The 22,574-nt window shown below is 45.7% G+C and overlaps 1 protein-coding gene across 2 annotated transcripts in view; it reads left to right on the forward strand.

Annotated features, from left to right (window-relative positions):
- Positions 1-22,574, forward strand: part of PCSK6 (proprotein convertase subtilisin/kexin type 6) — a 248,014-nt gene that overhangs the window by 109,746 nt on the left and 115,694 nt on the right. For both annotated transcript variants that reach the window (XM_044279403.1, XM_044279404.1), the window contains exons 4-6: positions 331-474; positions 2,053-2,129; positions 7,476-7,564. In XM_044279403.1, the coding sequence (XP_044135338.1) occupies positions 331-474; positions 2,053-2,129; positions 7,476-7,564 (310 nt within the window). The remainder of the gene's footprint in view (positions 1-330; positions 475-2,052; positions 2,130-7,475; positions 7,565-22,574) is intronic.

Raw genomic sequence — 22,574 nt, forward strand, 5'->3', positions numbered from 1 at the left:
CCGTTCTGAACGGATCCCATCGTTTGCATTATAGTAGCGGATCCGTCTGTGCAGACACCAGATGGATCCGCTCCGAACGCAAGTGTGAAAGTAGCCTAAAGTGGTGCAATTTGGTGCTACTAGGGTTTGTCCAATTTTTTTTTTATTTTTTTACCTGCTTGAAATGGGAGTGGGCATTAGCGGGATGGAGTGCACCACATGTATCATCAAGCCTGAGCCCCTGTGATAAATCTGGTGCAGGTCTAGACAGCCGCTCCAAAGTTCATGCCACCCACAGAGTTGGCAAATCCGCCCCAGTATATTCTGCTGACATGTTTTACTATTTTCCAGCATTGTAGTGATAAGAGCAGCCGCTGCAGGTCCGAAATGAACGTAATGGCTGCTTGGCAGAGAGGCTACACTGGTAAAAATGTGGTTGTGAGTATCCTGGATGACGGCGTTGAGAAAAATCACCCGGATCTTATCCACAATTATGTGAGTATGTCTGCATGTTATGTGCGATCATGTGGGTCAGGAGTCAATAAAGTGAAAATATGAAATATTGTCGTCATTTTTGAACTTGCTCTGTTCTGGATGGGACTTCTGAGGGCTGTGAAGTAGAAATTTAAAGGGAACCTGTCATGTTAGATACGGTCTGATCTGCAGGCAGCATTTCCTACAGTAGGAGATGCTGAGCGGATTGAGATATAATTTTGTGGAAACGTATTCAAGATAACTATCTTTTATTGATAGAAATCCCTGCTTTCTCCAGGCTTCACAGTCCAGTGGGCATCTGGCATGGTAGGCACGCTCATAAAGGGACGGCTGTCATTCAGTGGTTGAGACTCTTAAGCTACTTTTCCCATAAACCGCCTATAACAATCTCCTGTCCTATAACATGCTGGCTGCACATCAGTTTGTACCTCATGACAGGTCCTCTTTAAACACAATTATGAATTTCATCCTCCGTTTGAAACTACTTTGCTTTGGGTTATGTTTGCCAGGTGACTAGATGAGACTAGAATAAAAAAAGAAATCCTGCCAGTGATGTTAAGATTTCTGGTTTTACACAGCATTCTGCGGTAGATTTATCAAAACTGGTTGTATAGGAAAACTGGCTTAGTTGGCCATAGCAACCAATCGGCTTACACCTTTCATTTTTCAGAGCTCCTTTGGAAAATGAAAGTTAAAATCTGATTGGTTGCTATGGTTAATTAATCTAGTTCTACTTTACACCAGTTTGATAAATCTCCCTCAGATGTTTTTGAGTAAGCCATCTAGGCAGATACCTTGAGGCTACAGGTACCTAGTAATAAGTACTAATATAGTATGGTGAGACAGACTTATTTATTTTTTCATCAAAAGTCACCACCCAATTTAATTTTGTGAGGCACCATGTGTACATGAGGACATAGAAGTTTGTTTTCAGGGTCAGACTGGCCATGGACTGTACAGGGAAACTTTCCGGTGGGCCAATGCCCAGGGGGCTGCCCGAGACTTCCTCATAGCCACCAGCCAGATACATAACAATCTGATGATCTCTGCATTAATTAATGCTAGGAGCATCAGGTACTTACATCCCCTTCTGAATTTAAAGGGGTTATCCGAAACTATGAACTGGGCCCCCCCCCCCCCTTCATATGCCAGGCCCCTCACACAGAATATGCACTGCCGCTGCTGCTTCTCTCCGTGCAGGGATTAAAACATCTGGTGTCCGGGAGGGAGAAACAGCGGCGGAGCGGGGTAAGTATTTTCAATGTGTGAGGCCCGGCATATTTGGGGGGGGGAGTTTATAGTTTTGGATAATCCCTTTAACTGTATCGCCATCCTCAGGACGGTGATACAGTTGAATACGGCAGAGGGGCAACAGTATTCTGTGCTGCACCGTGGTATTTGGTTCTGCTGGGGTGGTATTTTGTGTTGCACAAAGTTATTGCTGGCCCCACTTTCTGTCAATTTGGATATGACCCCAACATGGGGCAAATTATTATTTTTTTTTTCAGGGCAACTTTAAGCTTCCAGTCCGTCCCTGTTTGTTTATAATGAATGTATCGTGCCTTATTTCTTTTTTAGGATCCATTTGCGAGCCATGATGTGAATGGGGATGATCAGGACCCAAGTCCAAGATATGATGCCAGCAATGAAAATAAGTGCGTATTGTATTCCTGTATTCTGGTTATCATAATGGTACCTCCAAGGGATCCTTCATTTATTTTTTGCAATATAAAAAACTGCTTGCATTTTAAGTGTATTAATGGCCTTTTTTTATGGTGCCATATTTTGTACACATGTTTTTTTTTTCCTACTGGTTTTAAAGTCCTACAGAGAAATGGCGCTAGGAAAATGGCGTATCTAATGCATTTTGCCTTTTGAAATGGCAGGATCTTGCTGCAGAGGCATCTGAACGCAGTATTTTTGAAGTAAATGCAATAAGTGTTAAAATGCTCTGGGAGTCCAGCCTTGCGCTGACAAAGTGGACAGTGCATAGATCGTTCAGGTTCTCAACGTTACTGTTGTGGCTATCAAGTGGTAAATAACCCAGTGTGTGTATTAGCCATGCAGCTTAGAAGCGAGTCGCTTCAGAAAGCTGTGATGGTCACACAAAAAAGGTAATTGAAAACTGAAGTGTTTTCCGATTAGTGTGAAGTTTTACACATTTTGAATTTGGAAATACCATATGGTAAACTTGCTGTGTGAATTTCATGTTTGATACCACTGAACCATCCTGATAAAATCAACAAAAGTAATAATAGGTCTAGTTTTCTAAACAACTAGTCTACTAGTGTAATGTGTAGTGTGGGTAGCATCACTTAAAGGGAAGCTCACCATGAAAATGCAGTGTAATCTGCAGGCAGCAGGATATAGAGCAGGAGGAGCGGAGCAGACTGATATACAGGTTTATGGGAAAAGATTCAGTAGAAGGGCTCATGCAAACAAAAGTATTTTCTTTCCGTGTCTGCTCAGTTTTTTGTTTTTTTATGCGGACCGTGTGCTGAACCATTCATTTTAATAGTTCCACAAAAAAGCAGAAGTTGCTCCATGTGCATTCCGTTTCCGTATGTACGTTCCGCCAAATGTCCTATTTTTGTCTGCAATACGGACAAGGATAGTACTATTCTATTAGGGGCCAGCTGTTCCGTTCGGCAAAATACTGAATACACATGGATGTCATCTGTATTTTTTGCGGATCCATTTTTGCAGACCTCAAAATACCTATAATGGTGTGCATGAACCCTAAGGGGGAGTTTGTCTCGATTTCATTATCCGTTCATCTGATCCGTCAGCAGAGAGAGAAAAAAAACTGATCCTGTTGCATCTGTTGGCATCAGTTTGAGCCATTTCCATCCAAGATCTTCTGTATTTTATTCTGTATAAAAAAAAAAAAAATCTCAGACAGAAATGGCTCAAATAGATGCCAACTGATGCAACAGGATCCTGACTGATCAGAAGAACGGAAAATGAAACTGTTATGTAAACTCCCCCTAAGGCCTCATGCACACGACCGTTGTTTCATTCAGTGTCCGTTGTTCCGTTTTTCGTGATTTCCTGCGGACCCATTGACTTTCAATGGGTCAGTTGAAAACTCGGCTAATGCACTGTTTATCCTCCGCGTCCGTGATCCGTGGTTTCAGTCTGTCAAAAAAAATAACCTGTCCTATATTTTTTTTTTTCACATAAAACGGTTCGCGGACCCATTCAAGTCAATGGGACCATTAAAAAACGCGGAGGCACACAAGATTGTCGTCCGTGTCCGTTTTTTTCCTATCATTTGCATGGCAAACTTGACATAGATTTTTTTTTTTATTACTTTCCTTCATATCTGGAGTTCCTCCAAAAATAAAGGAAGACATACGGAAACAAAAACGGATCACGGAACACAACAACGGTCGTGTACATGAGGCCTAACTTGTATTGCAATCATTTATTTCCTGCTCATTCTGGGCTTTGAAGTCAAGGCGGTCCTATCAGTGATGGACTGCTATCATCGCTCAGTCACTGTCCATCGCTTCCTTGACAGAATTCCCAGAATGTGCAGGAATTTAAATGTATAAATTACAAGTTTTACTGAACCTTTTCCAACAAAACGGTTCATGCTATACAACATGCTGCCTGCGGTCTACATTACATTTTCATGGTGACAGGTTCCCTTTAACGGAGTTTTGCAGGCACACAGTCGGCTTTAAAGAATTGTTCTCTTTTAGCGATTTTTAGCCATAAATTATTGTAATAATCTCTTAGAAGTAGAGGAGGTTGCTGATGACTCTAAAATGGTCTTTCTCATGACATGCACTTATCCCCATCCACAGGAACCCCTTAGCCTAGTTTCCAGGGTTATGGGCTGGTCCTTCCCCTTGGCTAGTAGAGACCATTAGTTGAGCACAGCTAGAGTCAGGACCTACATTTGTGAGCTCCTGCCAAATCGGCCCAAAGAGTAGCGTCATCTGGAAAACAATATTCCTGCGACTGAAACGCTACCAGAGAACAACTTAACTGACAGACTACCCCTGAGAGATTTACCCCTGAGGGAATGTCTAGAACATGAAGGCCAAGTACCGCTTGTGTATGGCAATAAGAATTTACTGCTTGGGAAGTGCAGAAAGAGTTAATCACAATAGATTCGCCTGTCTGTGGATATTTGGAGAGTCTGCAAAGTGTAATTGGATAGAGAGAGAGAGGGGGGCAGGGAGTACTACTATCACAATCATTCCTGCCTACTTTGGAACTGTGGCATTTGCTGCTACCTACTACTACTGCTCCCATCATCGATTCAGTGAAGAGAGACTTTATTGTAACAAACGGGCCTGGTCACCGGCTCCACCATCTGCCGTTCTCTACATCTGCCCTCCTGCATTGCACCCGTCTACTTAACATCAAGGCACCCCACCCAACACAAGGCAGGAAAAGGTCCAGGGTGTGCCCCATGGGAATAAAGGAAGCTCCTTCTATTCACTACACAGCCCTGGGGAGTACTAGTGTGCGGACAGCCACCGTAAAACACTGCTACACCTATCAATTCCACTACTACCACTCCCCTCCTCCCCTGCAGGCTCGCTGCACTAGAGGTCTTGCAAATCACATGATTTTCTCCCCCTCCCTCTGTTCTGGACAAATGCATATCTGGCCGATCATGCATTAGTATAGAGGGGTCAGGAGAGAGCTGAGGTATGGTTGTGATATTCGGCACTCCTGCAGTCCACCGATGAAATACATGTGGCAAGTATGCTGCTAAAGGCAGGGTCAAGATAACAACATATCCTGGTGTTATAACCACACTGTAAACCAGCAGCCGTGGCCATGCTTGCACACGGTAGGAAAAAGCGCTAGCCTTTCTGGTGATGGATACTGTGGGAGTGTGCATAGGCCGGTGCGTTTTCCTATAGTGTGCAAGCACGGCCACGGCTGCTGGATTACAGGTGGTTGTAACCATGGAAACGAGCAGTGTATAATGTGATGGGGGGGGGGGGGTTATGAATCAAGCCAGCAAAGGAGGCAATATGGAGAATATCAGTACATTAGTAAGTGCCTTCAATGAAAATAGAAATTTGCAGCTCTCGCCTGTCGCACCTGTTGTGAGCACGGACGCCAGCCTGGACACGGCTGTTACTTGGGACTTGTAAGAAAATCGATGAGAAAATCCAGCTCTTTCAAACAGGAAACACTTTATTGCTGTGGTAAAAACTTTCCAATCCTCATACGCAAGAAACAATCTACGCGTTTCGGACCCTCATGTTTTGGTCCTTAATCGTGACCTGTCATGATTAAGGACCGAAACATAAAACACAACATATAATGCAACAGCTCTCTGCGAACCAAATAAAGTACACAAACATAATATAATGCTATGCTAATAAAGTAGAGATGCTTGGCAAATACATTTTGTACCAAATATTTGAGCCCATCTGCTGCACGTCAGGGCACTCTCTGTAAGACGGGAACTTAACACGAAGTTCTACCTGTTAAGTGCCATGAATGGCCTCCATTGAATACAGGGGATGCAAGTACCAACATGCATGCCGAGTCCACTACCCACTCCATACCTCTCCTGGTGACAGGGGCTTCCAGTGAGTGGGAAGGAGCAGGCTAAGCTTTATCCAGTGCAAAATACAAGGGAAACACAAGAGGGGTTGGTCAGCACATCCCAATGCGCCGGTGCACGCTGCTATGACTGAAACATGAGGGTCCGAAACGCGTAGATGGTTTCTTACGTATGAGGATTGGAACGTTTTTACCGCATCAATAGTGTTTTTCACGTTTAAAAGAGCTGGATTTTCTCATCGATTTTCTTACAAATGAGTAAGTGCCTTGTATTAACTCTCTACATAATAAATGCCATCGGCTGAAGTGAAACAACCCCTTCAAAGGGGTTATCAGACTAAAAAATGTACCGCATATGCCCGGGCCCCTCACACTGAATATACTAAACTGGCTCCCTGCACCGCCACTGCTGCTTCTCCCCGTGTGCAGATGCAAGCATCCAGTGTCGGAGGCAGCCAATGGCAGGCGGTGACAGGGACGAGCCTCCCTAATGTCACCCGTGATGCTAGAGAGGCTCGGCCCCCTCCCCGCCTGCCATTGGCTTGGCTGCTCCCCCTCGACACCGGATGTTTTCATCCGCGCACGGGAAAGGCAGCAGCGGCAGTGCGGGGAGCCAGGCAAGTATATTGTGTGAGGGGCCCGGGCATATGGGGTACATTTTTTTTTTTTATTATTTTTTTATTTTTTATTTTTTTGTCTCGGATAACCCCTTTAAGGTGTGTTTTACACCACTGCTGGTCTCGACTCCATCACAGTCTGTGTTTTGGGTGGCAAGAACAGCGTGGTATGTTATACAGTACTGCAGAAAACTGATGAAACAATTACAGGTTAATAAGATTCATTGGATGGTTTAAGGGTACGTCCACTTGTGGCATATAGACTGTGGTTTTTCTGCTGATGAAGTGTGGGCAGATAATACACAGCTATTTATCAAGAATGTGCAAAGAAAAACTTACTGTTGCCCATAGCAACCAATCAGGTTCCACCTTTCATTTTTCAGAGCTCCTTTGGAAAATGAAGGGATCAATCTGATTGGCTGCTATGGGCCAGTTTTCCTTTGCACCAATATTGATAAATCGATCTAACAGTGTATTACAGTAGCAGCAAAGTTAATGATATCTCAAACATAGATGTGATGCAGCACGTCCATTTATGCTGTGGGTTTTCACTATGGATTTTACCCTTTTGCAATGCTTGGCGTGAGATCTGCAGAAAATCCTTATTAAATTTGAATGTTGGTAGATTTTAGTGTGTGTGGGTAATTTCTCATTTTTCCCTCTGCTTTTTATGTCACATGTGGACATACTCTAAAGCTGTCATGCATCCATTAAGAGCAGGAGCCATGACCCTAATGTGAACAAACACTTGGCAGAAGAGCAGTGCTCTGTAAATTTAACATGTGTTCACATGCAATGTAACTGTCGTTCTTCTCTCTTCCACCCCCACCTCCTATTTTTTAGGCATGGCACTCGTTGTGCTGGTGAAGTGGCAGCATCTGCAAATAACTCCTACTGTATTGTAGGCATCGCATACAATGCAAGGATTGGCGGTAAGTCGGACTTTATGTAGAAGATGGGAGCATATGTGCACCTTCTCTTTACACATGGTGAGAACCCTTAGGGTAATGGGTGTGGAAATTGTGTTGGGTGAATGTCCATACTGCTGGGTTGGCAGTATGACTACTCTTGGGCAGAACACCAGTGGAGACTGGCCAAATAATCTGATGAATGCTGATGGCTGGTATATTTTCTCCTGCCAAAGCACCTTCATTTTGTTGGCGTGAATGTTACTACCAACAATGGTGGGTGCACTTGATTAATGATGGTGTATTCTAGTGGTTGAAAGTGTTAACCATTAGTTGGCTTGCCTATAATTCATACATTACTCTTTTATACCTTCGCTGTATAGTCTCACAGGTTGGAAAGTGTTTATCTAGACTGCCATTTTATGATGTGTTATAGGCATGGTTATAGAAGGTGCACAAGCATGAGGGTGCCCAAGGCCCCTCTGCTACAGAAGACACCAGTGTTATAACTGGAACATGGTAGGTGGGGCTCCAGAACTGGCTTCCAGAAGCTTGAAGTTATGCCTTAGATTAGGTCTGCATTGTTTTTGAACATTGGTTTCATCTTTTTTACCTTTTTATTTGAATGATTAGTAAATGATGAAGCTGTAAGGGGATGTCTGGGAATAAATAAATATACACTGATGCCTGCAGCTTGCCTCCACTGTGAGCAAATTCATACATACCTGCTCCTCACTGCTCCAGCCCTGCACACAGACTCAAAGATGTCCATTGCATATTTACTTCCTCACGGGCATGGCTCCACTTCAACCAAGCACTGGCTTCAGCAGTGACCTCTCTTGGAAACCCAAAGTACAAACCCAAGGCCAATTTCAGTGGGAAGAGATGTCCATCCGGGTGCTTGCTGCATTTAAAATGGACAGCACCCAGAACTAACCCAGCCGAGAAATTTGCAGCATCCTGCAAGACTACTCTTCTATTATTCAGTCATTTAAATGAATGGGACTTTGGGCAAAAAAAATTTGCGGCTCCATTTACGAAAGAGTTTCCAGTCCAGAAAAGAGACCATTACGATATTCATTTTTCTTCCGATATTAAAGGGGTTCTCCAGGCTTATACTATTGATGACCTATCCTCAGGATAGGACATCAATATCAGATTGGTGGGGGTCCGACACCCCCCCCCCCCCCCCGCTGATCAGCTGTATGAAGGGAAGGTGCGCTCAGTGTGCACGTGCTCTCTTCCTGCTCACTGCTGCTTTGCCTTAGCCATAGCAGCAGAAGGAAGAGAGAGGGGGGACGTGCACACATCTCACGCGGTCTCCTCATACAGTTGATCAGCAGGGGTGCTGGGTGTAGGACCCCCACCGATCTGATATCCTGCGGATAGGTAATCAATATTAAAAGCCCAAAAAAAGCCCTTTATGGCCTCTTTCACATGAGGGATACGGATTGTTCAGGTAAAAACGGATGGTTTTGCACACACGTTCCGTTAGTTTTTTTTCTGTGATTGTGTTAATTGTTTTCATTTTTTTCCCCCCCGTTCAAGTTGTTTCTGGATTGCATGCGCTTTTGACTTGCATGAGGGAAAACTGAAGAGGAAGACTCTACATTGCATGGCAATCAGTGAAAAATGCATCGCATCCGGATGCCTTCCATTTTTAATGCAAGCCCCATTCATTTCTATGGAGCCATTTCTATGTGAAAAAATTGCTGCTCATGTACACAGACCTATAGAAATGAATGGGTCAAGATTCAGTCAGGATGCTATGCCTTTTGTGGTTTTTGAGGTGTTTACTCCACTGCAGCTCGTGCTTTGCATTTAGATGCCTGGTCATGCAGATGGTGGTCAGGTTTAGAACATTTATGCCACGCTTCAGGCCCTGATTGCACAGCGTGCAAACCACTCGCATTTTGTCGTCAGCACATTGTCTGAAGAACTGCCACGCCAGGGAACTCCTTGGAGCTGGAATTGGTGTGCTCTGTCCCTGGTGCGGTGTGCAATAGCAAGCGTACTGGCTAGGGGACGGCCACTCTGCTTTTGCACACTGTTCCCTCTTTTGCTGTGCGGCTGGTGCTGTGTGACGACCACCTCTTCCTCCGAACTGCACACGTCACTTGCATGACCTTGATTCCATGTGGGGTCTAGGACCTAATCATCCTCCACATCATCTTCCACCCACTCTTCACCCCATCCCTCTTTGTCGGTCTGCACACTGCAGATAGCCGCCGCAGTTGGTACCTGTGCTTTGTCGTCATCAAAGATGTGCTGCGGTGGTCCTTCATCCTGAAACCTAAGTGGTTGGGCATCGGTGCACTCACTCTTCCACTTCTGGAGCAGGGCTATGTGGACGGCCCTCAGAAACCCTGTCAGCAGAGTCATCAAAAAGCATAAGAGACTGCTTGGCGGATTTGCAAGGGGGTGAGGTGGAAGACAGATGGCCATGGGCTGCAGGTGCCAATTCTGCGCTTTCAGCAGGGGACCGGGTGGGAGACTATGTGAAGGAACTGGAGGTACTGTCAGCCACCCAATCTACTACCACCTCTACTAGTTCTGGCCTCACCATTTGTACACCGGTATTCAGGCCTACAAAATAACGAACGTTCTGTCGCCTTCATTTGGGCGTGTAGCTGGCACAGATTGACCACATCCTCTCCCTGCAACAGGAGCTACACCAGCAGCACCACGACCAGGGCCACAGCCCTTATTTGATGCTCCCCTCGTTCTTTGAGGTCACCCACTGAACTAACTATATTATTTTCCCTGTCACATATGCAGTGCAGGTGTACTTCACGCAATAAATGGGTATATGACGTGCACCAAACTAACAGGCGGATTAACTATTATATTTGTGTGTCAGGGGTACAAAGTACAAAAATCGCTGTAGGTCACCCACAGAATTAACAGCCAGATGTATGAATTTTATGCAAAGGTGTATTGCACCCACCAAAAAATCACACCAACACTGTCCCTCACATCAGCTGCCTGCTTTCTGTCCCTTCACTACTGAGCTGATGGGCGGTGCTACATGTGGTCCAGTTTATATAGAGGCTGGGTCACATGATGCACCGGCCAATCACAGCCATGCCATTAGTAGGCATGGCTGTGATGGCTTCTAAGGGCACACAGCTTAAAATCTTGTTGATTGGCTGCCCTGCAACCTTTCAATAAGCTTTATTAAATGCCTGAACACCAAACTCAAACCCAAACTTTTCCGGCAAAAATCCGGGTACCAAAAATCGTAAAGTTCTGTACGGACCCGAACTTTACAGTTCGGGTTCACTCAACACTAAACCTAATACTGTGGGGTTTTTTTTTTAGTTTTTTTTTTATATTAATTTAGTGTTTGTCTCAAGTGGCCTTTAATTATGATAGTGCTTCTAGCTGCCAAAATTCCTGCTCCTGTCTCCGTGCTCCAGAGAATAGTGACTTGGTACACTGCGACTGCTGCAGGGTGCTGGTTGCGCTGTAGTGTTTGTGTATAAATAAGTCTATTCACAGGGTTTTGAATTGTTCCTCTGATGCCTTGAGTGTGAGGGGACACAGCTGTAGATGTCTATATTGTGCGTCACCTGCTTCTGGGCAATGAGCTGGAACGTGTACCGGGGGAAGCAATCATTAGTCACTCTTGGTTGAGTTGCTGTGTATTGTGCTGTTCATTCTGTATCTCGCTATGGTCTTCATGTGCTGGAATCCTGGCAGAGATGAGTAGCCAGGCTTTCCAATGATCACCAAAGGGGGTTAAACAAGTCATTTGAATGGGTCACTGCTGCACAATGCTTTTTCTGTTACATGTGCACTGCCACTCCAGACAATGAATCTGAAGTATTACACAATGCCTGGCACTTAGAGCACCGATTTAAGGCTTTCTGTTTAATGCATTCCCCACTCAATTTGAGTACTCTCAATATTTTCAATCTGTCCTTACAGAACAAATGTAATCCATCAGTCCATATAAAGTACATAGGGAGCTCATGTAATCAGGTTTTTATGGTTTGTCCCCCAAAAAATCAGTGCTTAGATGCTATCAGTCAGCTGGAAGACCCACACTTGCTTTACACTGAGCCATAATGCTTAGGGCTCATGCACACTACTGTATTTTGTTTCCATGTCCAATCCGCATATTTTGAAAATTGCACATGGACCCATTCATTTTTATAGGTTCACAAAAAAACTGCAAAACAGCACTCGGATGTCATTCGTGTGCTGTGCAGAACCATATGTCCATTCTGTAAATTATAGACCATGTCCACTTCTTGTCCGTATTCTGTAATAGGAATGCGAAGAATTCGAGCGTGCACGGAAGATATGCGTATTTTGAGGAACTGTGGTTTGAGGACCACGGTACGGACACGGTCGTGTACATGAGCCCTTAGGATGCCATTATACATGTGTGTGAGCCATTAAGGCTAATTGCTGGGTTGTCCCTGTACTTGACGGTAGTATTGGTTATTCTCCGCTGGACCCTCCATTGCTTACCTGAGCCCATATGCACTTAACTTAACCAAACCAAATAGACCCAATACCATTCCCCCACCAACCCAAAAAGACACAGACCCCAGGTTGGATTAATATTGGCCACAGCAGCAGCTTTATTTAACATATACATAACCTATTTAAAACATAACATAATATTCCAGTAATCTATATGCAATGACATATGAACAATACCCATATGTATAACATATAACATAAAATACAGGAAGAGGTCTTTGAAGCCCCAAACAATGATATCATCCCGTCTGGGGTAGGGCATCTTGCCCCCAGCCGATGAGCGCCAGCTCAGAGGCACCACTGATGGCCACTTAACTCCACCAGAACCAACCACCAATCATGGGAGTCCAGCCCCAACCGTGGACCCCTCCCCTAATTCCTACCAGCCCTTTTCTCCAAAACCAAGGACCCCCCCCCCCCCCCCCGCCACCAGTGCGCAGACTTGACCACCCTTAAGTCTGCGCGTCCCTCCATACACCCAGTGCTGTCTCAATACCTTCTCATAGGGCCAGACACCACATGTCTATCAACTGCTTTTAGATGTACTCCGTCTTCCCGTCAAAAAAAAACCAAGGCCTTTTTCTAATTCCCCGTGCCAAACCGCCACTGCCCCATTCCGCACCATGAAACACCCGATTAACCTTATAATGGGCCCTATTCACAGCCTCGATTGAGCGAGCACCACACCATACCCTACGCAGGATGATGTCGGACCACACGGTCACAAACTTCGGGTACAAAGCCCACAACCTAAGCATGTCAAATTTTATGTCCCTTACCAACTCCCTAAAAGGCCGTGCCCCCAAATAATTACCCCCTATGTGTAACACTAAAATATCTGGAGCCCTATCTAACCTGACAAACTGTGAACCTCCCGTAACCCCACCCCCCCCACCCAAAAAAGAAATCCCCCTGCCAGCCACCTTACCACCAACTCCGATCGAGAAAGGACCAGCTGTTGACCGTCCGGCCACACAAATTCCTGTAAAGCTCCCCAAAAAACATGCGAGTGTCCCAGGATCCACACTAGGGCTGGTACTGCGCCTGCAAAAGAGAAAAACCAAGGAGCAAAAATGCAACTATGCTCCCCTTATGACAAAACAAGGCTACCACACCGCCCTACAATCTGTCCCCCCCCCCCCCCCCCATCGTTCAGCCTCCGTCGCCGCATCTATCTGAAACGAGTGACTAGCATAACCAAAACTCCCAACCCCCAAACGATCCAAGCATCTCCAAAAGATTGCTGTAAACTGGGAACGGAACAGAAATGACCCATCCATATGCACTAACTAAGGCAAAACCTCCTTTTTTTTTTTTTTTTTTTTTTTTTTTTTTTTTTCACCTCATATTCCCTCAAACACTGCATTGGGCACATTAAACGACCGGGAATCGCATACAACACTATCTTGCATACCTTCCCTTCCACATCAGTCTGTGACCAACTGATGCAGAATTCTGACCTATCCGTGAAGAGGTTAACATCTTCTGCAAGCAATCCCCCAACCTGCTGAATCGTAGGAGAAACAAGCTCCCTCAACCTCAAGAAAACTCTAACCGATATAAATGCGTTTCCCATAAAGAACTGCAAACCCCTGATACTTGCTCCCCTAAATCCAGAAGGAATGGAAAAGAAACTGGACGACACCCATCCTCCCATACCTACAGCCGCCGCCACCCCTTAAGCGTGCGACCAACCAGAAACGACTTGGTAAAGTCTGTCATCTTGTGCAACCTAAAACCGAAGTGTGAAAGTACCCTAACTCCTTCCCCCACCCCCAGAACCTGACATAAAGGGCAATACAGTTCCCCAATTTCTCACCTGGCCGCCTGGGTGCTGTTATCTCATCAACGCAGATCAGTCCAGCCGATCCCTCCTCTGCGTAGTCCCTGAAGATCCTGGTGACAACTCTTCACTCCCAGGTCCCCCAGCATCTCCCATGCCAGGGACGGTACAACAGTCGCTCCTGTAAAGGAAAGGAGGCGGAGCCAGCTTCATGCTGCTCACAGGGGAAGAGCCTGCTGCATTCTGCCACATGGCCCGCAGCATCTCTGATCCGGCCGCCATATTTGTGCTGCAGAGGGGCCCCCCCCCCACTTGACCTAAGAGGGGAGCCCGCCGCTCCTGGTCCCTCTCCAACGCTGCTGGTCACCAATGAAGGTAGGGGTGACCAGACCCGGCCACCCAGTGAGTCCCGCCTACCCTGTGGATTCTGAGACACACGGGCAGAAGCCTGGTTCGCTGCCTTCTGGCGAGAATGGTCCCTTGAGGGGCTCCGTATGCGGCGCTGGACTCTAGGGGGTTGATCCGGACCGAGGCACTCCGGCGGCTGGGCCTGCCGCCGGAGGTGAGAACAAGGCTGAAGTGAGACTGGTGTCCCAGCTGCCCCCCGTAGGAGCCCCTGAAGCTGCTCCTGCACCCATACTACCCCACGGACATCAGCAGCTGCCCGCAGCTCAGTCAGTAGAGCCTCAAGCTGAGCCATCCTAAAGGTAAGGGATGACTACAGAGGTACCGGTCAGCTTCTCCAGTTACCTAAAATGGCCCAGTCTTCTTCCCGCTCCCACCTATTTATCCCTTTTTTTAAGCCCACCCCCACTAGCACTCAAATTACCCAACCCAGGCCCGGGTCTCCCTAAACCAAACCCCCCGGCATGCTGGCCTCCCCTAAGGCCTTGCCCCCCGGTCCAACCTCTCCTTTGTGTGGTTTCTTATTGCACATTACAGGTGCAGCACATTAACTGTGGTAACTTGGATGGAAATGTAATTATACATTGAGCCTGGACTTCCACGTTCAGAATTTGTGGTGATTTTTGTAGCTTGGAACAGATCATAACTGGAGCCTGTCAAGGGGTAGGATGTATGGCAGCAAGTAAGTTATGGCAGTTGAAGTTAAGAAAAATGAGCAAGTGCAAGAGGACGAAATTATGATGGTTAACTCTGACCCAGCTGGCTATCTCAAAATCGACAAATCTAGACTGACCATGAAGCAGTGGAAGAAGGTGGTCTAGTCTGATGAATTGCATTCATTATCGTGTGGACAGCCAGCTACATGTTAATCTCTTACCTGGGGAAGAGATCGTACCAGGATGCAAAATGAAAAGAAAAACATCAGCGTGATGCCCTGAGCAATATTCTCCTGGCAACCATTAGGACCTGGTAGCGATTTCTTTGATGCATAGCTAAACATTGTACAGACCAAATACACTCCTTCATGACAACGGTAATATCTAGCAGTGGTCTTTTTCAGCAGAATCATGGGCCTACCACACTGCAAACACTTAGGAATGGTTTGTGGAACATGAGTTCAAAACTCTAGTTTGCCCACATCTCAATTTGACTGTGGGATGTGTGGGAAAGCAATCTTGTGTCTTTTCAGCTCCACTATCGAATCTAAACTCACTAGTTTCCTGCAACCTTTCCCTTGGTAGGAATCGGTACTAGCCCACTTCTGCCCACAAGGGGTGAGAATGGAATGGTAAGTTCCATTCTATCTAAAGATCTCTCTGCCAGATACACTGCCACCTACTGGTGAACTAGGCACAGTACATGAACGTAACCGTTTCATAGCAATATTATGAATGCACAATATAGGAGGACCTGGAATAAATACACAGATGACACTATTAGTCATTAGAGACAGTAGCAGGGTGTAGTAATGGTAGTGCCGCTCTGGGCCACTACACATTCAGGCATCTAAAGACCTTGGTTTTGAAAAAGTTGCAGTTATAGGCATATTATTTCTTTGTCTCCCACTTCAACTCTTTTGAGACCAAGGCTTTTGGATGCATGAATGTTGAGAGTAAAATCTCACCATCTGGAATGCCACATCATTACATCGCTTTAGTGCTGATACTGTGGACTTTCTTCTCCATTTTGGGTAATATTACAAGGCTTGTTTCTTACTAGAGAGGTTGTTCCACGGATTTGTTCTGACTGCCATACTTGGAATAAGGAAGGAATTATTTTAAATTGGTCTCCTGTCCTCGTGGTGTTTTTTTTTTTTTTTTCTCCTTTCTTCTAGATTAGCATTATAGGAGAATAAGTAAAACTTGATGGATAGCTTTTTTTTTTTTTTTTTTTTTTTTTTTCCTCAACCTTACAAGTTGCTGTACTGTGTTTCTATGTTAACCAGAAGCTGCTTGTTTCACAAGCCCTTGGGGAAAATGTTTTATTTGGCATGTTGGAGTTCATCCATAATGAAAAGCAAACGTGTGGCTCATGTGCTATAATGCATTAAATAGATTAATGTGCTACCTTACTTGTGATTCACAGCAGAGCACATGTGTTAAAGTCTGCAAATTGCATTCCGCTAATTATATAGTGTTGTGTGGCAATATTCATAACTCTACAGACTGCAAATGGGGTTTGAAAAGTAGGATTTCAATTCTTGCGCTGGGCTCGTCCATACGATATTCCATAGTGAGATATTTGGAGATGATCTGCACCCTTGTGCTGGGATCTGTATAGGATTGTGAAGCTGCTTGCTATCTGGGTCACCAAGCCATTGTATAAACAGGATTTGTCTGGGGCACCAAACCATTGTATACCAGCTGTAGTGACTGATGGCGGTACACTAGGTACAGGAGGACGTTTTACATGCTTTTGATTTGGCCTCCATTATTATAACTCTGCTGGTCATGAACCTTTTTCTTGGTTTGCCTTACACCGACCAGTGGCTTAATCTTCAGAGTTGCCTTTCTTTGCCGCACAAAGGCTGAGATGTTTTCCAAATGCCTTTGTCGGTTCTGACTAAACAGCTGTCAATGGTTCTCATATCTGCAGCGTATTAAATGTCAGTGGCAAACCATGTGCAGAGAATGGCTGGCTCTATGGGCGGCTTTACTGTTGGGTCACAGTGCAATGCACTCTTATTACTCGCTTACACTGTGAATGAACTCCATCTCTTTATATGTATAAAAATGAGTTTGTCTGAGCATGGCGGCATGACGTGAGAGGATCGTGCTGCGCTGGGGGAAATTCTCGCACAATCTAATGAGCCTTTGGAGAATTTAACAACCCAAATGGGATCCGTAAAAACCGATATCGCTTTATCAGACACGACCTGAAAAAGTGCGAGCCGAACTCCATGAATTAGATGGTTACCCCAGATCTGAGGTCAGAGGTCGATGCTGTGAAAAGAGATTTTGTTCCTCAAGGAGGACCCTAAAAGCAAAGCTTACAGATCTAGAGGACAGATTAAGACATTGTAATATCAGGATTATAGGGCTCCCAGAGGGAACCGAGGGTAAGGATCCTGAAGTATTCCTGCAAACATGGCTACTTGGGGAAGGACTACTTCTCCATCTTTTGGGGTGGAACGTGCACACTGGGAAAAGTGTACGAGTCCCATCAGTCAGTATTACTAGCCAAAATCTTAAGTTCCAAAGACACGGACAGGATCCTTAAGAGAGCGAGGAAGAAACCGGATTTGTCATAATGGATGTAAGCTATACATTTACCCGGATTATTCCAAGGGCACACAGGAAAAAAGACGCAGCTTTGTGGCTTTGGAAAAGATTGGCAAATGCCAATATTAAATATTCTCTCAATTTCCTCTCTAGATTGCGGGTTGTTTTTGAGGACTTTATCCATGTTTTTGATACGCCAGAGGAGGTTGTAGAATGGATGGACATAAAGGGACTTAAATAGTCCTAATTTAAGATCTTTGCAGTCCTTTTGGTCTATGGTGAAGTATGGGGGGGGGGGGGTGTAGTTCTGGAATAGAGTTTGCAGGTTAATAATACCCTGGGGACAAATGGGGGGCTAGGGGGAGGACAGGTAGGGGGGCGGTTGGATATAGTTCTGGTGGAGCGAGGTTTTTCTTTTTGACCCAGTATGTCTGTTAGGAAACTAGTGTGGAATGTACGGGGCATGGGGGGAGAAAGTTAAGAGATGTGCCATTTTTAACTTTATTCATAAACCTCTTCCAGGTAAAGTTGGTTTAATGGAAACGCATTTCAACAAGGACACCATTCATTGCATCAAGAAGAACTGGATGAGTTCTTGTTACCATTGAGTTTATACTAGTTACTCAAGGGGGGTTTCTGTATTGATACATAGAAGGGTTGACTTCAAGTGCATTTCCATCTAGTGAGGGGGAAGGGAGATACGTTATTCTTTATGGAATATTAAATGGCACAAAATGCATTCTTGCATTTGTCTATATTCCCCCACCATATTCTCCGTACATACTGGGTCAATTAACATTTATGGAACAAAGTAAAAGCTGCGCAACCATTATTACTGGTGATTTTAATTGCATAATGGATATAGAACTGGATAGGATTAGTAGTACTAGGGGGAAAGTGTTCCCTGTAGATTTACTTCTCCACTGGCAAACGTCTGTAGAGAAACGGGCTTTGTTGGTATTTGGAGGTTTTTGAAAGGGCTCTACCAAGGCCTTTTGTTGTTGCAGCAGAACAGGTAGCTCCATGTCCCGAATCGACATGGCACTAATTAATCATGGATATGTGGGCAGTGTGGTTAGAATGTTATGAGCCAAGGTCTGTCTCCGATCTCTCTTCTTTGTTTGGAGATCGATCTTGGTTGGATCAGATGGGGTGGAGTTTGTCGAAGGGTTAATCCACACTGGCTGAGTCTTATTGTTGAACACCGATCTATCCAAGATGAGATTTCTGCTATTTGGAGTATCAACAAGGGCTCCACGAAAATGTACTATGTTTTGGGATGAAGGCTTTTATTAGGGGAATCCTAAAGAGAAAGATGGCATCCTTGAGGAGGGATTTTGCGGCAAAAGAAAAGTAGCTTAAACAGGAGGTAAATAGGAAAGAGTAAATTTATTATGAAAACCAGACAGATGTCATGAGAGAGGAAATGAAAGAATGCTCAGCGAAATTATGGTGATTTCATGTATGAAAAATACAGAACTACAACATTCAATGTTGCATCCTAAGTTTATTCTGCACATGATACTAACAAGCAGTACCTTGTGATTATAGTTATTCATTTACTTGTTTACTAACAGAAATAGTATGTATGAGATCATTTTATATTCCATCTATGGATGCACAGAAATCAAAGTGCTGATTAAACCATTAATCATAGGAACTTAACCCCTTAAGGACCCATGACGTACATGTAGGTTATCTCTGGTCGTGACTTAAAGATCAGAGAAGTAAATGTACGTCATGGTGATCCAGGGGTCCAGCAGTCACTGATAGCCGGACCCCTGCTGTATGCGTTGTCATCAGTGAAATCACCGATGCCGGCGCATTAACCACTGCACGTCCGCAGTCGGCACTGACCACGGCACGTTCAGGGTGGCCATCGGGTCCTCGGGCTGCTGTGACGTGGACCCGATGGCAGGGAAGGCAGTCTGATTACTTCCTTAGGCTTTGTGGCTGCCTTCCAGGAGAGCCTGTGAGATCCAGCCCCCTGGGTCTCACAGGCAGGGAAGGCTGTAAGTGTATTGGGCCGAATGCACATGGCCGTGTTCTGCGGCCGAGAGTGGTCCTTGGTATGCCGGCCTGAATTCCTGCTGACAGCATGAGCGCACGGCGTCATTGGTTGCTATGACGCCGTGCACTTCATGCCGCCGCTGCTGTACAGTAATAAACTCTTATAGATCATACGAGTGTATTACTGTTCAGCAGCGGCGACATGAAGCGCATGGTGTCATGGCAACCAATTACGCCGTGCGCTCCTGCTCTGAACAGGAATCCAGCCCGGCATACCACGGACCGCTCTCGGCCGCGGAACACGGCCGTGTGCATTGGGCCTTACACTGTGTAATACACTTACAGCCAATGCATTACAATACAGAAGTTTTGTAATGCATTGTAAAGGTGATCAGATCCCAAAAGTTGAAGTCCCAGAGTGGTACAAAAAAAATAAAGAAATGAAAAGTTTCGAGGTAGAAAAGCGTCCTTTTCCAAAATAAGGTTAAAAAAAAATTGTTAAAAATGGGGAAAAGTAGACCTATTGGGTATCGCCGCGTCCATATCGACTGGCTCTATAAAAAATATCACATGACCTAACCCCTCAGGTGAACACCGTCAAATAAAATAAAAACTGTGCTAAAGAAACATTTTTTTATTTATTTTTTTGTCACCTTACATCGCTAAAAGTGCAACACCAAGCTATCAAAAAGGCAAAAACCCCCAAAATGGTACTAATCTAACATCACCTCGTCCCAACAAAAAATTAGCCCCTACTTAAGACAATTGCCCCAAAAGTTAAAAAAAACTATGGCTCTCAGACTATGGGGACACTAAAATGATTTATTTTTTGTTTTAAAAATGCTGTTCTTGTGTAAAACTTAAATAAATAAAAGTATACATATTAGGTATTGCCGCATCTGTAACAACCTGCTTTATAAAAATATCACATGACCGAATTTTTTTTGTCACCTTACATCACAAAAAGCGTAATACCAAGCGATCAAAAAGTCATATGCACCCTAAAAGAAACAGGCAGCACGGTGGCTCAGGAAAGCATCTACATGGAGTTTGTATGATCTCCCTGTGTTTGCGTGGGTTTCCTCCGGGTTCTTCCCACACGCCAAAGACGTACTGATGGGGACCTTAGATTGTGAGGACAGTTGGATTCTAATGTCTGTAAAGTGCTGCGGAATATAGTAGCGCTATACAGGTGCATAAAATAATAGTACCAATCAGTCATCTCATTCCGAAAAGAATGAGCTCCTACTTAACCACCTCAGGACCGCCGTACGCAGGATTGCGTCCTGGCGGCGGTCCTGCTCTTCTGGGTGGACGCATATACGCGTCCTCCCGCGAGAGCCGAGATTTCCTGTGAACGCGCGCGCACAGGCGCGCGCGCTCACAGGAACGGAAGGTAAGCGAGTGGATCTCCAGCATGCCAGCGGCGATCGTTCGCTGGCAGGCTGGAGATCCGAATTTTTTAACCCCTAACAGGTATATTAGACGCTGTTTTCATAACAGCGTCTAATATACCTCCTACCTGGTCCTCTGGTGGTCCCTTTTGTTAGGATCGACCACCAGAGGACTCAGGTAGGTCAGTACAGTCGCACCCAACACCACACTACACTACACCCCCCCCCGTCACTTATTAACCCCTTATAAACCCCCGATCACCCATGATCACCCCATATAAACTCCCTGATCACCCCCCTGTCATTGATCACCGCCCTGTCATTGATCACCCCCCTGTCAGGCTCCGTTCAGACGTCCGTATGATTTTTACGGATCCACGGATACATGGATCGGATCCGCAAAAAGCATACGGACGTCTGAATGGAGCCTTACAGGGGGGTGATCAATGACAGGCGGGTGATCACCCATATACACTCCCTGATCACCCCCTGTCATTGATCACCCCCCTGTCACTGATCACCCCCCCTGTAAGGCTCCATTCAGACATCCGCATGATTTTTACGGATCCATGGATACATGGATCGGATCCGCAAAACACATGCGGACGTCTGAATGGAGGGTGATCAATGACAGGCGGGTGATCACCCATATACACTCCCTGATCACCCCCTGTCATTGATAACCCCCCTGTAAGGCTCCATTCAGACGTCCGCATGCGTTCTGTGGATCCGATCCATGGATCCGTAAAAAATCATGCGGATGTCTGAATGGAGCCTTACAGGGGGGGTGATCAGTGACAGGGGGGTGATCACCCTGATTACCCTGATCACCCCCTGTCATTGATAACCCCCCTGTAAGGCTCCATTCAGACGTCCGCATGCGTTCTGTGGATCCGATCCATGTATCCATGGATCCGTAAAAAATCATGCGGATGTCTGAATGGAGCCTTACAGGGGGGGTGATCAGTGACAGGGGGGTGATCACCCTGATTACCCTGATCACCCCCTGTCATTGATAACCCCCCTGTAAGGCTCCATTCAGACGTCCGCATGCGTTCTGTGGATCCGATCCATGTATCCATGGATCCGTAAAAAATCATGCGGATGTCTGAATGGAGCCTTACAGGGGGGGGTGATCAGTGACAGGGGGGTGATCACCCCGATTACCCTGATCACCCCCTGTCATTGATAACCCCCCTGTAAGGCTCCATTCAGACGTCCGCATGCGTTTTGTGGATCCGATCCATGTATCCATGGATCCGTAAAAAATCATGCGGATGTCTGAATGGAGCCTTACAGGGGGGGTGATCAGTGACAGGGGGGTGATCACCCTGATTACCCTGATCACCCCCTGTCATTGATAACCCCCCTGTAAGGCTCCATTCAGACGTCCGCATGCGTTTTGTGGATCCGATCCATGTATCCATGGATCCGTAAAAAATCATGCGGATGTCTGAATGGAGCCTTACAGGGGGGGTGATCAGTGACAGGGGGGTGATCACCCCGATTACCCTGATCACCCCCTGTCATTGATAACCCCCCTGTAAGGCTCCATTCAGACGTCCGCATGCGTTTTGTGGATCCGATCCATGTATCCATGGATCCGTAAAAAATCATGCGGATGTCTGAATGGAGCCTTACAGGGGGGGTGATCAGTGACAGGGGGGTGATTACCCTGATCACCCCCTGTCATTGATAACCCCCCTGTAAGGCTCCATTCAGACGTC

The sequence above is a fragment of the Bufo gargarizans genome, chromosome 2, assembly GCF_014858855.1.
Source record: "Bufo gargarizans isolate SCDJY-AF-19 chromosome 2, ASM1485885v1, whole genome shotgun sequence".
Taxonomy (NCBI): Eukaryota; Metazoa; Chordata; class Amphibia; order Anura; family Bufonidae; genus Bufo; species Bufo gargarizans.